The sequence below is a fragment of the Magallana gigas genome, chromosome 1, assembly GCF_963853765.1.
Source record: "Magallana gigas chromosome 1, xbMagGiga1.1, whole genome shotgun sequence".
Classification (NCBI taxonomy): domain Eukaryota; kingdom Metazoa; phylum Mollusca; class Bivalvia; order Ostreida; family Ostreidae; genus Magallana; species Magallana gigas.
The window spans coordinates 480,499-494,827 of record NC_088853.1 but is presented as its reverse complement, the minus strand read 5'-3'; the positions used below and the strand labels follow the sequence as shown (position 1 = coordinate 494,827).

The following is a 14,329-nucleotide window of genomic DNA, read 5'->3' as shown; positions in this document are numbered from 1 at the left end:
TTTCCAAATACATGTACCAAGTCAAAAAGTGTTTAAGGTGTCATAACAGTATTTCACTGAAGGTTCACGTCAAAACATGGCTGAGGCAAAATAATTCAAAACATGGCTGAGGCAAAATAATTCCCGAATTCGGGGAGTTTCCGCAAGCGACAAGAGCTAATTTTTATGAGATGAAAAACAATGTGTAAGAGGTCTAACTATCCCAGTTTTGTAATAATGCGAGGTCATTTGAATTTTTGATGCGTGTTGTTTCCGGATGGGGTGAAAAGGCCCGGGCTTGATTTTCAAGCACATGTGTACCGTCGAGGTAAACAAAGTCTCACGCCTTGCTGGATGCACGTGTGTATTTTGCTAGAAAATTGTAAATGAGGCGTTGTTTAAAAAGATGTCAAGAGGATTTTTTCCAGAAGTTCGTTTTGAATTTTTAATCTGTATGTAAAGTTGTGCAATTTTGGTAAGAATATATAGTAAAATTTAATACTGTAGAGACACCTTTAATGTCCTATCACGCATAAATTTAAATGTAGATGCGTGTTAATATCACATGTGTGGTAGATCGGGATTTCGTTTCTTTTTGTTATTATTAGTATTCCGATCCCGATGTGATTTATTCTATTACTTTGGTAACGCCCACTTTATACGTTAACCAATAACTTTAATGACAGTTGTCTATTGTTCTGTCCCATATATAAACCCATGTAAGTCTTTATTTGACGAAGGAGACGGCTTGTTTCGCTAGCTACTTTTCTCCTGAAGCAGAGAGAGGGGAGGGAGACAGCTGGTTTCGCTAGCTACTTTTCTCCTGAGTTGGGGTTGGGGTTGGGGGATTTTAAGTAGTTGCTATTGGCTTGTGTTCTTATTTTGTTATAATAAATTTATAAAGGGTTGTTAATCTTGGTTTTCATTTACTTTGAGTTTGATTTATTATATCTGGTTTATCTATAGTGAGAGTAAAGTCGTTTTCATACCTTATCTATAATTTAGTAAGTTTAATTCTTAATGTAGAGGTCAAATTCAGTCACAAAACAAAAATAAACACAACGCGAAGTACTGATAAAAACCTATACGGCACTGACCTGCTGCACATGTAAAGCAAGTTGTCAGTCAGACAGACAAACAGACAGAATTAATGAATGAATGGATGAACGAACAGGAAGAGAATGCATCTTTAAAATGTAATGTATTACTTCCTGAATAACTTTAATGCGGAATTATATATATTGTTGTGTAGCCGAGAAACTACAAAACATATAGTTCAAATATCTGGTGTCTTACCTGACAATATGCGGCAGACAACAGACAATGGTAAAAATATATAAGGAAAAACAGGGTAACAGGTGTGGTGCGGAATACGGCAGGATCAGAACTGGAGCTCCAGTAGGTTGGACCAGGTAAGGTTGGGGTGGACCAGGGTCAGAGGTCATGCATAACAATACACATACAATAATACAATGCGTTTACACTACACTCCTCCCCGTTTTATAATAAAAAGATGAATGTATATATATACTACAGTAGGTAATCTCTTTTTTAAAAAGGTTGACAATACAATATACTGAAAAATATGCTAACATTTCTCTAAACGAGTTTTGGAGGAGGTATTAAAGAAAACTACCATATGAAAATACAACGAGATTAAGTACAAATCCTACTTGAATTGGGCAGAACAATATCTAGCCCTAAATTTAGCAGGAACATTATAATGTGATGGCACTGTGGACATCAGCGTCCTAAGGCACATATTATTAAAGATATGAATTTTGAGTACTGGAGTTGGCTCATCGCATGCAGTCTCGTCAATTAAGTAAACCGGACGTATATTTCTAAATATCTTGAGGATGTGCTAGTGCTGAAGGTGATCCTGACGTATATTTCTAAATATCTTGAGGATGTGCTGGTGTTGAAGGTGATCCTCCCCTCCTTTCACAGTTAGGGTACAGACAATGCAGAGCAAGGTAAGGCCTCTATGTAATGGAGTGATCAGAGTCCACCAACAAACACTTGTACGGTATGTACAATTATATACCAACAAATTATTGTCCAAATGCAGTTTATTCTGGTGAAGTGAAGGTAGGTATATACCAAGATAAACAAGAACTAATGTGGGCCTATGTGGAAAAAGGCTCTGATCCATATGGTAAAATCTACAGCTGAGTTTAAGATGCAACATTCTTAGTCCGCCGTCTCATAATCCGCAGAACATTCTGCTCCGTCATGAACTTCGGAAAAGTCCTGTTGATCTAGCTGACTATTCTGTAACTTGGAAATGGTCTTCTGTTGCATTATGTCAGAATCCATAATTGTTTGTATGTATGTCTATAGAAGCCTTTGAGGATGTTGAAGCAGTAGCTGATGTTTCCTATATATATCGGTAGATTAACTAACTTAACAGCAACGGAGAGCTATCAAATACCAATTGTTCAATTGAAAGCACAAAATGGATTACTAAGTAAATCTAATTATGACAAATCCAATCATCCTTTCTTGACTAACAAATTATTTCTTGTATAATAAATAACAAAACAAAGTAGTTTTACATGAAAAGGAATGCTTCTTTCAACTACACACTGTATCAAAATATGAACAACCAAAAATATGAAAACATGGACGGGGAATATATTAACTATAAAAAGTTACATGACACATATTGACTAAGTATACTGTTATTGGTAATAATAAACTATAAATTTGACGTGACCCTGGTTTTGGAACTCAACTTCTTCATCGACTGAAATACAAGGTACATGAATAACATACAGGTACATTGTACTATGATAATCTAAGTATATTGAACTTCAGTAGAGCAAATGACAAGCATATAACATTCTACTGACTTGTTCAGAACATAATGCATATATTGAAACAAATGCACATTGTACCAGTATTTTGTTTATATTAATGTACAAAAACTACTAGCAAATACTACATAACTAATTATTACAAATTTCTAATCGGAAAATTGGCTTGAAAACAATGTTTACTAAAAAATAATGATTGTCAGATCTATATATTTAAGTTACTCTTACAACTGTATAGGATTTAATTGTTGTTCATACTGGTTTGTCAATAACATAAATTTATCAGCAGCTGCAAATGTCTTGATACATGTAACATTCTGCTTAATGAATCATAATAAGTTATTAACAAGTTTACAGTTATTTCTCACTAGCAGTCATATTTCAGATGATTCTGCTCAAGATCAATTGCTTCCATTCCCTTTGTGATGGTCTGCATGTCTGTGACCAAAGAGTCGACATGATTCTTCAGGGTGGACAGCCGTTGATAGACCTCAACATAGTGTCTCTTGACTGTCCGTAGCAAAGCGTCTTCTTCAGGTGTATCAAACACCCCTGGCTGCTCTCTTCCATCAGTCAGTGCCTCAGCAAAATCTGACATTTCATGTTCATTCCAAACATCTCGCCTATCATCTTCACCACAATCATTGTGTATGTTACCACTTTTTGTGTTAGCGTGATCTGGGGATGATGGCAGGGTTGACAAGTGTTGCTTTAGAAGCATTGTTGCAGGTTGCTGCTCGATAGTGGTCAGTATCGTCTGCTGCTCTTGTGAACATTCTACAAACTGTTGGTGTGGTGAGAGCGACATGATTGGCTGATGTTGAGGTTGTGCCATGTATTGTTCAGGAGGCAACTGAAGTGCTAGGAGTGGCGCAAGTACACCTTGCAAATGTGGTTGTTGGCACTGCTGCAATAACATGAGTGTTTGCTTAGATCCATGGGGTTGTGTGTTCCGTGCATGGTCAGAACAAACACTTGCTTTAGCTATTAAAAGGATATTGCCAGACAATGAAGAAGAACCCTGGTCAGATACCTCAACAGTTAGCGGTTTTAAAGCGCCCACTGTCTGGACCGACTCAGAATTGTAGCAAAACATCTGCATATTGGAACTCTTCTCCATATTTCCAGGAATAGATTCAGTACTGGCTGAAGCCATTAGTGGTTCATAACCACCTTGCAACTTTGCCGGATTGACTTGGTACTGAATGCTACCCGTAACTGTCAAACCTGCTCCAGGGGGAGGTATGTCACTGCCATTTAACAGAGTCGGACTGACTTGATCCGTTAGGCCTGGGGTCAGATGCTGCATCAGAGCTGGTGCCATACATGTATTTTGACATGGTACATCTCGCAATTGAGTTTGTTGATGTACTTGAACAAGCTGATTTGCATTTTGCAATTGTTGAATGGTGTACTGCTGTGTTGGAGTGGTCTTCTGATTGAGTAGTGTCTGTAAGTTGTGTTGTTGTTGCTGCTGAATGCTGATTGGTGTTGGTAATGCTTGAGTGTAAACCTGTTGTGTCAGTAGTTGTTGGAAACCTGGTGGTGGTTGAATATGATTTTGTGTCAGTACCTGTTGTTTAGTGCTGTTTAGCATAGCCTGATTTGGTGTACATGGCACATACTGGTTGGAAGTATTTGAGTTCTGTGTTGATTGAACTGGTTGGTACAATGTTTGTGACATAACATTGAGATCAACACCTTGACCAGTACATGGAATGTAACCCGCTTGTGGTGTAGTGACTGTTACCAGGTTTGAGTTTGTACCTTGACCACTGAATGGTACGGAACCGCCATGTGGCACAGGTGCAATGTTTGTAAGTGGTACCATGTTGGCATTTGTACCATGATCACTAATTGGTATGTAACCACCCTGTGGTATGGATGCATTGTTTGTAGGTGCATTATTGACGTTTGTACCCTGACCACTAATCGGTAAGTAACCGCCCTGTGGTATAGGAGTACTGTTGGTATATGCAGTTGGAACTATGTTGAGATTTGTACTATGACCAATTAACTGTACATAGCTGCCCTGTGGTACAGGTACGCTGTTGGTAGATGGTACAATATTGACATTGGTTTCCAGACCATTAAATGGTACATAACTACCCTGTTGTATAGGTATATTGGTGGTAGATGGTACTACGTTGACAATTGTACCCTGACCATTGAATGGTATATTGTCGCTTTGTGGTATGGGTACACTGGTGGTTGGTAGTGCTGATGCCTGAGAAACCGATGACTGGAAATTGCTTGGTGCCTGGGAAGGAAATCCACTTAGACTTGATGTTGTTTGGTATGGCATCATTAACCCCTGAACACTTGGCGGTGGCCCTTGAAACGGTATATGCAGTTGGCATCACTCCATAGGCATTTGACGGTAAATAACCTCCTAATGTCATGGAAGAACATCCAACTGACATATTTGTGTTGTTATTTTCTGGTCCGATTGAAACACCTGGCGTTACCCCCGATGGATTTAGAATAGCACTTTGTGGAGGATATTGAGCTGAATATGGTGTTCCATATGGTGCAGGGATTCCACTGTAATGTTGGTTGAATCCTGGAGGGGCATTATGACCATGTAGCACTGTACCTGTCTGCAGGGAAAGTTGGCCTGTAGACACTGGACCTACTAATGGTTGCTGAAATGCACTCTGTGCACTCACCCCCTCACTAATATATCCAATGTTGATTGGATTATAATACATATTGTTGATCATATTGATGGTAGGTCAATGATTTGTCCATTATTGACTGCATTGTTGACTGCATGCTGGTGATCACAAGTAATCAGTTCTAACTTTAGTATTTTCAAAGCCTGAACTAATTTTGACAAATAAATGAAATATCTCTAACTCAAAAATTTGTTTTAAAACAGAGACTGAACAATAATAACCTAGTTCAGTGAAAAAACAATTTGAAAAATTTAGAAAAAAAAAAAAAAATTCTCTTTTTTTTTCTTAAACAATTTTCCCCCTAAAGTTTAATTTTAAAAAATCTGAAAAATTAACAAATATAACAGCCCAAACTTCTTGAACTTATGATATGTTCAACTAATTTAATACAATTTAATTGTCAACAGATATGAAAAGACCTTATGATATTGTGAACTTATCAAATAATGCTGCCCACAACTGATATACTGCAACAGCAGCAAAAAAAGTTCAAGAAAATATTTCAAAATATTACTTCTCATAATGAATAAAGTAAATGTTTATGTAAACAATATAACAACATTACTTAAAACTAATAACTAAAGCTTGAAAATATATTTCATAAACTACTAACTAGTCTAATGTAAACAAACACGTTTTCAGAAAAAGTGAAATCGAAAGTGAAAGTTACTTTCACTTTAAAACGTCACAGTAGAAACGGTCACCCACGTGTTTACAGAAACACGAGTGACAAAAATACAAGACGAATTATACTAAATTTCGCTCTAAGTACGCTTATGAAAACGCAAGCAAACGACAATACACAATAGAAAAAATAATGACAATATTGAGTTCCGATATGAAAATATCACGACGCCGCACGTGCTAACTGTCAGCACGCCGTGACAAAAACACACTATGAAAACATGAAATAACCGGCCAAATTGCAGGAATAACGCACCTGACGCTTATAATAAACGTCCAATGCAAAAACATGTTGCTCAAAAACGAATTTGACCGAGAAAATCCAACCGGCGATATGTGTATCGCCGTGTGGACAAAAATATACAAAAATAAACAAAAATGTTTACCGGCGACGCCAATGTTGTGTAGCCGAGAAACTACAAAACATATCCTACCGGCGACGCCAATGTTGTGTAGCCGAGAAACTACAAAACATATAGTTCAAATATCTGGTGTCTTACCTGACAATATGCGGCAGACAACAGACAATGGTAAAAATATATAAGGAAAAACAGGGTAACAGGTGTGGTGCGGTATACGGCAGGATCAGAACTGGAGCTCCAGTAGGTTGGACCAGGTAAGGTTGGGGTGGACCAGGGTCAGAGGTCATGCATAACAATACACATACAATAATACAATGCGTTTACACTACAATATCGTCCGTGTAAGGCTCCATTATTAGCGTGCGTTCAATTTTTTCCGACTTGACTATTTCCTCTACGGAAAAAGGAAAATTTTTTGCGAAATTCATCGAAAGAAAAATGCATCGAGGTAGAATGGTAAAACTTTTGATTATATTGAATCTCTCAATGATGATATATTTGTGGTGTTCGTGGAACCATTCCTAGTACGAGCTACCCAGTAGCCATGACGTCAGACGGCGGGAATCTGCTCGTGCAGGCTATTCCAGAAGCTGACAGCTACATGTGAAGATGTACAGGTGAGTTCGGGGCAACCCGCGGTTATTATATAGATAGTGTTAGGTAGATAAACACCATATTGGCGCCCAACTCGCGGCCCTGAACTCACGGTATATATTAGACAGGAAAATTTTTTTCCCGCAAAGTGTCAATTGAAAGCTGTTTATTAGGCGTTTTCGTTTTTTTAGATATACGGGTGTAGCCGCCATTTTGGGGGCCCGCCACGTGCTTAGGACTGTAGGGTTAATTCGTGAATTAACTTTCACCTTTGCATATTTTGTGCATAGTTTTTTCGTTTAAAACTTTATTGCATTGTTGATAGGTATTGTTTATTGCATTTAGCACATATTTTTGCATTTTCTCGCATAGTCTGTGTTGATTTTGACTTTTTGGTGTATTGCACCATTCGCTCGTCATGAATGTTTCGTTTGAAGAGGCTTTGCAAGCCTTGGGGTTAGACGACACTTTAACTCCCGATGAGGAGTTTGGGTATATTAGTGGCAGACATCATGGCCCAGATAATGTCGGTTTTAGAACTCCGGGTGATATGGGTTACTGTGCTCCGAGCACTGTTAGGGTAGGTCAGGCTGCCGGCCCATCCCGCTTTCCAGGGGGGCAGGCAGGCTATCCCCAGTGTGGGAGGGGGGTTTGGCAGGGTACAGTAAGGGAGCCAGAGGTCACTGTGGCACACTCTGTTGTGCCTGGGCCAGCCAGTAGAATTCAGCCGGGGGTGTCCCCCGGGTCTTCGGTTAGATGCAGTTCACCAGTTGGTTATAGGGAATTTGTCCCGCCCAGCGATTATGTAGGGGTCCCCATGTCACGTCGTTCCCATGTGGCCCTTACCCGTCAGTATGACCCAACTGTTAGGGATGTTCCTGTCGACCGAGGGCCTGAGGATACCATTGGAGTCACCCCGCTGCTTCCGCCTCATGTTCAAGGGGACCTGAGACCCCACCTGCTAGACCTGGATTCCCCCATCACCCCGTCCCCCTCCAACCCCATGCCCGGCGGGCCTGTCAGGCCTGCATACCAGCCCACACCCCAGCCCTGTAGCTATTGCCCTACTAGTTCCACCACCCATCCCCAGGACCCTGCTAATGTAAGCCAAGGGCAGCTTGTGGATTTGCCACATGCACCCCAGATTGTTTTCAACCCCAAGCTTCACTTGCTCAGCCTACCCCTGCCCCTGGGAATAGTAACTCAATGTCAGGTAGTAGGCCCCCTCATGGGGTGCCTCGCCATTCTCCCCCTGGGGGGGAGTACCTTGCCACTAGGGTCCAGGAGTCCTTGGTCCATACCTCACAGGGATCCTTTGGGGTGCGCATGTGCACTGCTGTAACCCAGCCGGTTGCACCCAGCTGTTATTACCCCACACCCCAGCCCCGGGATGATCAGTATTTAACTGCGCAGGGGGGGCCAATGTCAGGACGCCACCAGTATTTTACAGGTTATGCGGTCCCAACACCTGTGGCCTCCTCCCAGCCCAACAATCCTGGGGGAGAGGGAGGTAGAATAGCGCAAGTCCAGCCACAGTATCATGAGCCCTTGTCTGGGGAACCCCATCCCCTGGGTGACCATCCCAGTACCCCATGAATATGAGCCCCCGGCTAGGGATGTACCTCCCCATGCAAGTCACGCGCGGACTCCCGCTGCGTCTTGCAGTCCCCCTGAGTACGCGCGAAACTCCGCAGCGTCTCACCATCCTTATGAACATGTGCGGTTATCCGCAGCGCGCCCTCATCCCCATGCAAGTTACGCGCGGACTCCCGCTGCGTCTTGCAATCCCCATGGATACGCGCGGTTATCCCCAACATCTCGCGCACCCCCAGAGTACGCGCGGTCATCCGCAGTGTCTCGTGGGGTCCCGGAGTTTTTGCAGACACCCGTCGCGACCTATGGCTTACCTGGAGATGTGCAGCAGCCTGCGATGCAGTACAATCCTCAAGACTATACCGCACTACCAGGCAGTTCTAGCCACCCGACCGTCCGGAATAGACCTAGATATAAGGATCTCCGCTATGATGGCAAGTCCAACTGGAAAGCCTTCCTTCATAAGTTTGTTCGCCTTTCGCGCAGCCAACAGTGGAATGAGACCGAGCAACACGATCAATTCTGTTTCTTCCTTGAGGGCCTAGCCAGTGAGTATTACACTCTGATGCTGGAGACTACCCCCCGCCTGAGGTTCAGTGAAATACTCCGGAAGTTCGACAAGCGCTTTGGCTCGTCGGCACCAGACCTCACTCATCAACTTAATTTCCAATCAGCGACCCAGAATAGTGGTGAGTCCCTGCGACAGTGGTCTGACAGAGTGCTCACTTTGGCTACTCGTGCATTCCCCCAGCTACCGGATGTTCATACCCAGGCTATACCGCGTCTGTGTTATGGAGCTGAGGACCGGGAGGCGGGTTTGTACGCTTTGGATGGCCAACCCAAGACTGTGGAGGAAGCTGTCGACCGCATGCAGTACTTCCAGCATTCGCGTCAGAGCAGACCCCCCAAGCCTAAGCGGGAGGCGGTTAGGGCCATGGCGGATAAGGACAAGGTAGCTGAAGATAGCCAGAAGGATGGTGAAGGGGAGAATGAGATTAAGGAACTCAAGAGCCGCCTGCAGCAGTTGGAGAATGCCTTAAGGGAGAGTAGTATAGCCCAAGCAGACCCGATGTCTCCGTCACCGCCACCTCCTCCACAAGGAGGGCCGGTGGCACCCCGAGCTAGCCAATGTTTTAAATGTGGTGAGGTCTGGCACTTCCGGAGGGAGTGCCCCACCAATGTAGGGAGGAGGACTGAAGCAGGTGCTGGTGCGGGTGGGGACCGCCCCCCTCAATACCGTGGTGGACACCGAGAGGATATGGGTCGTGGAGGATCCAGATATAGCGGCAGGGGAGGGAGAGACAACCAGCCACCAAGGACTGTGCGTACGCTGACGCCTGACCGCGATGTTGGGTTGGAGAGACAGAGAACAGGCGACAGTCAAGAGGACCTGCAGAGTGTGAAGCCAGAGTTTGGTCAGTCAGGGGAAACCCGTCGCTCCTGCCTTAAGCATTCCAAGCGGCGTGGTGGATTCGGAGTGCGTTTCAGGAATCAACCCATACCTGAACCCTTTCCTGAGGAGGAGCTGCTGACCAAAAAGGAGGAACCCCCGGTTCCTATTGATGAGATCCTGACTCCAGTAGACCACAGTCTGGAGCTGCAGGAGCCGCAGAGGGAGGATACGACCTCAGAGTCCGGACCCCCTGGAAACAGCGAGGATGGAAGTCGGATGCCTCCGAACACAGAGGCAGTCCCTATGGAGGGGGAGTTGTGTGTTACAGTAAGCCAGCTTTGCCCACGGACTGCATTTACTATAAAGCTGATGATCCAGGGAGCCCCCATTGAAGCTGTGGTGGATACCGGGGCAGAAGTGAGTGTACTCGGAAGGAAGTTCTATGACAATTTGGAGTCAAGGCCCCCCATTAAGAGACAGGTCACTTTGCTGCAAGCCGGAAGTGGAGCCCATCTCCAGGGATTTGTTGCTGGCCCATTTGACCTTGGTGTGGGCCAGCACACTCAGCAGGTGGATCTCTATGTGGCCCCTCTTAAGGACAGGATGTTGTTGGGAATGGACATCCTATGGGAACACAAAGCCAAGATGGACCTGGAGCTCGGGGTGATAAACTTATGTGGGGAAGAGATGCAGATGACCTATGGTAGAGGTGAGACGGAGAGCGTTGCTCGCATGACGTTAGTGCGCGAGGTCTGCGTTCGTGCCGGCTCAGCTGTATTGTGCCCCTTCAAGCTGGACAGGAGTCTGTCTGAATTCATGACCATTCCGGGTATAGAGAAGTTGTCGGAGGCGTTGCTTATGCCCCATACTTACCATGCTGCTGGAGATGCCTCTATGGCTTGCCTGGTGAACGCCTCGGAAAAGGATATTACTCTGAAGGAGGGGAGCTTCTTGGGAGAGGCAGTTGAGGCTGATTTGCATGTGCCTGCGCCCTACCCTAGGAGAGCGGCCCGGAGTTTAGCTGAGGGTGAGCCTGGGAGACCCCACCCTAAGGTGCCCGCCCATTTGCAGGATCTGCTAGAACGATCCTCTGCAGAGCTGAGTGAGGAGAAGCAGTCCATGCTCGCTGTATTGTTGTCAGAATATCAGGATGTATTTGCCCAGAGCGAGTCTGACTTTGGAAACTTTACTGCTCTAGAGCATGAGATCGATACTGGCAGTGCGGCGCCTATCAAGGAGAGGATGCGGCGTACACCAGCATTCTTTGTAGATGAAGAAGAGGCGCATCTCAAGAAAATGCTGGACGCTGGAGTGATTCAGCCCTCTATGTCTGAGTGGGCGTCGGCGCCGGTGCTCATCCGTAAGAAGGATGGACAAGTCCGATGGTGTCTGGACTACCGCAGGCTGAACAACGTTACAAGGAAGGATGTATTCCCTCTCCCATTGATCGACGAGTGTTTAGACACTTTGTCAGGGAACATTTGGTTCTCTAAGCTGGATGCAAACTCCGCTTTCCATCAAGTTATGATAAGCCCTAAGGACCGGAAGAAGACTGCCTTCGTCACCCGATATGGCCTGTTCGAGTTCCGGCGGATGGGTTTCGGTTTGTGTAATGCTCCGGCAACCTTTTCCCGAGCCATGAACTTAGTTCTGCGGGGGCTTACATGGAGTATAGTCCTGGCATTCCTGGACGATGCCTTGGTGCTTGGGCGTGACTTTGAGGATCACCTAGCCAATCTGAGGACAGTGTTTCAGCGCTTCCGTGAATACGACTTAAAGTTTAAGCCTAAGAAATGCGAGCTGTTCCGTAGACGTGTGGAGTTCTTGGGGAGACAGGTGAGCGGGACCGGAGTAGAGATGGGGGATGAGTACATAGAGGCTGTTAAGGACTGGACGACGCCTGCCACGGTGAAGGATGTTGAGCGGTTCCTCGGCTTTGCCAACTACCACAGGGGATTCATTGCCGGCTTTGCCCAGATTGCCCAACCGTTGTACAGTGTCACCGGGAAGAAACCTTTTGTATGGGGACCAGAGCAGCGGACTGCATTTGAGGCCCTCCGGAAAGCTCTCACTTCACCTCCAGTCCTTGCCCTCCCTACTGCGGAGGGCGAGTTTGTACTGGACACTGACGCGTCAGCGGAGGCGATAGGTGCTGAGCTCTCACAGATCCAGGAAGGGCAAGAAAAGCCGATAGCCTACGGTAGTCTCAGCCTGTCAGCAGAGCAGAGGAGGTATTGCACTACCCGGAAGGAGCTCCTAGCAGTTGTCAGATTTACGCGCATGTACAGACATTACTTGCTTGGTCGTAAATTCATCGTTCGCACGGATCACCATAGCCTTATTTGGTTGCTCAACTTCAAGTACCCTCAAGATCAGCTTGCTCGCTGGCTCGAGGAGCTTAGTCAGTACGATATGGTGATCCAGCATAGACCGGGTAGGCGCCATGTGAACGCCGACGCACTGTCCAGACCGCCACCCCCATCCAGGTGTAGGGGGGTGGATTTCACCGTTAACCTCAGTGATTTGCCTTGTGGTGGCTGCCCAAAGTGTACTAGAGCCCACCAGTCCTGGATGGCTTTTGCGGAAGAAGTTGATGATGTGGCCCCTCTAGCTAGGCCTGGTAGCTGGACATATTCCCCCTTGTTGGGGGAAGAATCTAGCCCTACAGAGGATCAGAGCCCCGTCATAGGTGACCGAGAAGAAGCCCAGCCCTCTATCAGCGAGGCAGCACTGGACTATGTCTCCAAGAAGCTTCTGGGCCGGATCAGTGAAGACGACTGTGAGGGTCAGAGTAGTTCAGATGCACCATGCCAGTCTCAGATCCAGATAAGTCATCACCCCCAGTTTGCCTGTGTCATGGGAATTTCCTCGGAGGGCTTGGTTCGCCTGCCTTCCTTGGTGGGCCTCACCCCCGAGGAGATGAGCCGTAGCCAGTTAAGCGACCCAGAGCTTAGCCTAATCTTGGATTGGCTGCAGGGAGATGTGGAGCCAGAGGAAGGCAAATTGTTCCTAGCCAGCCCAGCTGTCAAACATTACTATATCAACAGGGGTTTGTTGCAGTTGGACAACGATGGGGTCCTTTGGAAAGAAATAGATGAGGGGGGAGAGAAAAGGAAAGTTCTGGTCGTCCCCATAGAGCTGAGGAGAGAGGTTCTGCGACTCTGCCACGATGTACCGGCGGCTGGACACCAAGGTATCGAGCGCACTAAGGCCCGGCTGAGAGAGCATTTCTACTGGTACGGGATGATGCGGGAGACTGAGAGAGATTCCGATAGCGACGAAGATTGCGCCTCCTCCCGCCGGGAGTGGAGGTATGAAAGGGCACCGATGGCAGGCCCCCCTGAGGAGCCGCCATCGCAGCCTGATGACAAGGAACCGGGTGCAAGAGGTCCCTCCCAACCCGAAGACGGAGGAATCCTGATGGCTGGCCCCCCTGTGGAGCCGCCATCACCGCCTGACGATAAGGAACCTGGTGCCAGAGGTCCCGCCCACCCAGGAGACGGCCCACTTCACCACAGGAGGCGGTCACCTCTCTCTTCCTGTCCCTTCCCCAACTGTCCAGAGAGGACGCACAAGCTGAGGGACCATGTGACCCTCTACCACCTCCACCCTGTGTTCCGTAGGTCTGTGCCTTTGGGGGATGAGGCCACCTCTATGAGATTGAGGGTGTGCGAGTGGCTGACGGACCATCTCATTGGAAGCTGGGCCACCTTGACTGACCTAGTGCAAAGTGTGCCCACTTTCCAGGTTTTCCGGGAACCTAGTGCAGGTGTTCCAAGGGACTTGAGAGACGCCATGGACAGTTTGTGCCATTTTGTGCAGGAGAGCCCGCCCCGCGTTTACCGCCTGTGGGGCGTGCTCCACCCTGCCCTGCTGCTGCACTGGAGGGTGCAGGTATACCTTGTCGCCCGGTTGAGCCCGGCGTTACGCAGGGCTTACCGGGCCCTGTTTTCGGACGAGACCATTGCCGGGCACCCCCTGTATCGCTATGGGCTGCGGTACCTGGTTGTCCCTCCCGTTCCTGCCCCGACGGTTAGGGGAGTGGTCGTAGACCCACCAGCCGCAAGCAATGGGGATGCCACTCCACCCCGACAACTCCTGGGCCAACCTGACCCCCGTCCGGATGATGATGAGGCCAGTCAAAGGAGGGATGCCCCCCAGGTGGGGGAGGCTCCCATTCCGGAGCAGAGTGAGAGCTCCCTAGTCCTTTGGGAGCCCTGGCGCCCG

General features: G+C 46.8%; 2 protein-coding genes across 4 annotated transcripts in view; one reads left to right on the top strand and one right to left on the bottom strand.

The window, feature by feature from the left end:
• Positions 1 to 3,165: 3,165 nt before the first annotated feature.
• LOC136273664 (mucin-17-like) lies at positions 3,166 to 5,103 on the bottom strand. Its single transcript, XM_066078672.1, has one exon. The coding sequence runs from the start codon at positions 5,101 to 5,103 to the stop codon at positions 3,166 to 3,168; it is 1,938 nt and encodes a 645-aa protein (XP_065934744.1).
• Positions 5,104 to 6,901: 1,798 nt separating this feature from the next.
• The window catches only part of LOC136272904 (ralA-binding protein 1-like), a 28,718-nt gene continuing 21,290 nt past the window's right edge, over positions 6,902 to 14,329 (top strand). For 2 of the 3 annotated variants that reach the window (XM_066075995.1, XM_066075984.1), the window contains exon 1: positions 6,904 to 6,978. The gene's annotated coding sequence lies outside the window, so the exon portion shown is untranslated. Of the gene's footprint in view, positions 6,979 to 14,329 lie in introns of all 3 variants that reach the window. The other variant, XM_066075998.1, reaches the window with a different exon arrangement.

What these genes read in the sequence shown, in the direction of transcription:
- LOC136273664 (XM_066078672.1), bottom strand. Translation starts at nt 5,103, where the DNA reads ATGCCATACCAAACAACATCAAGTCTAAGTGGATTTCCTTCCCAGGCA.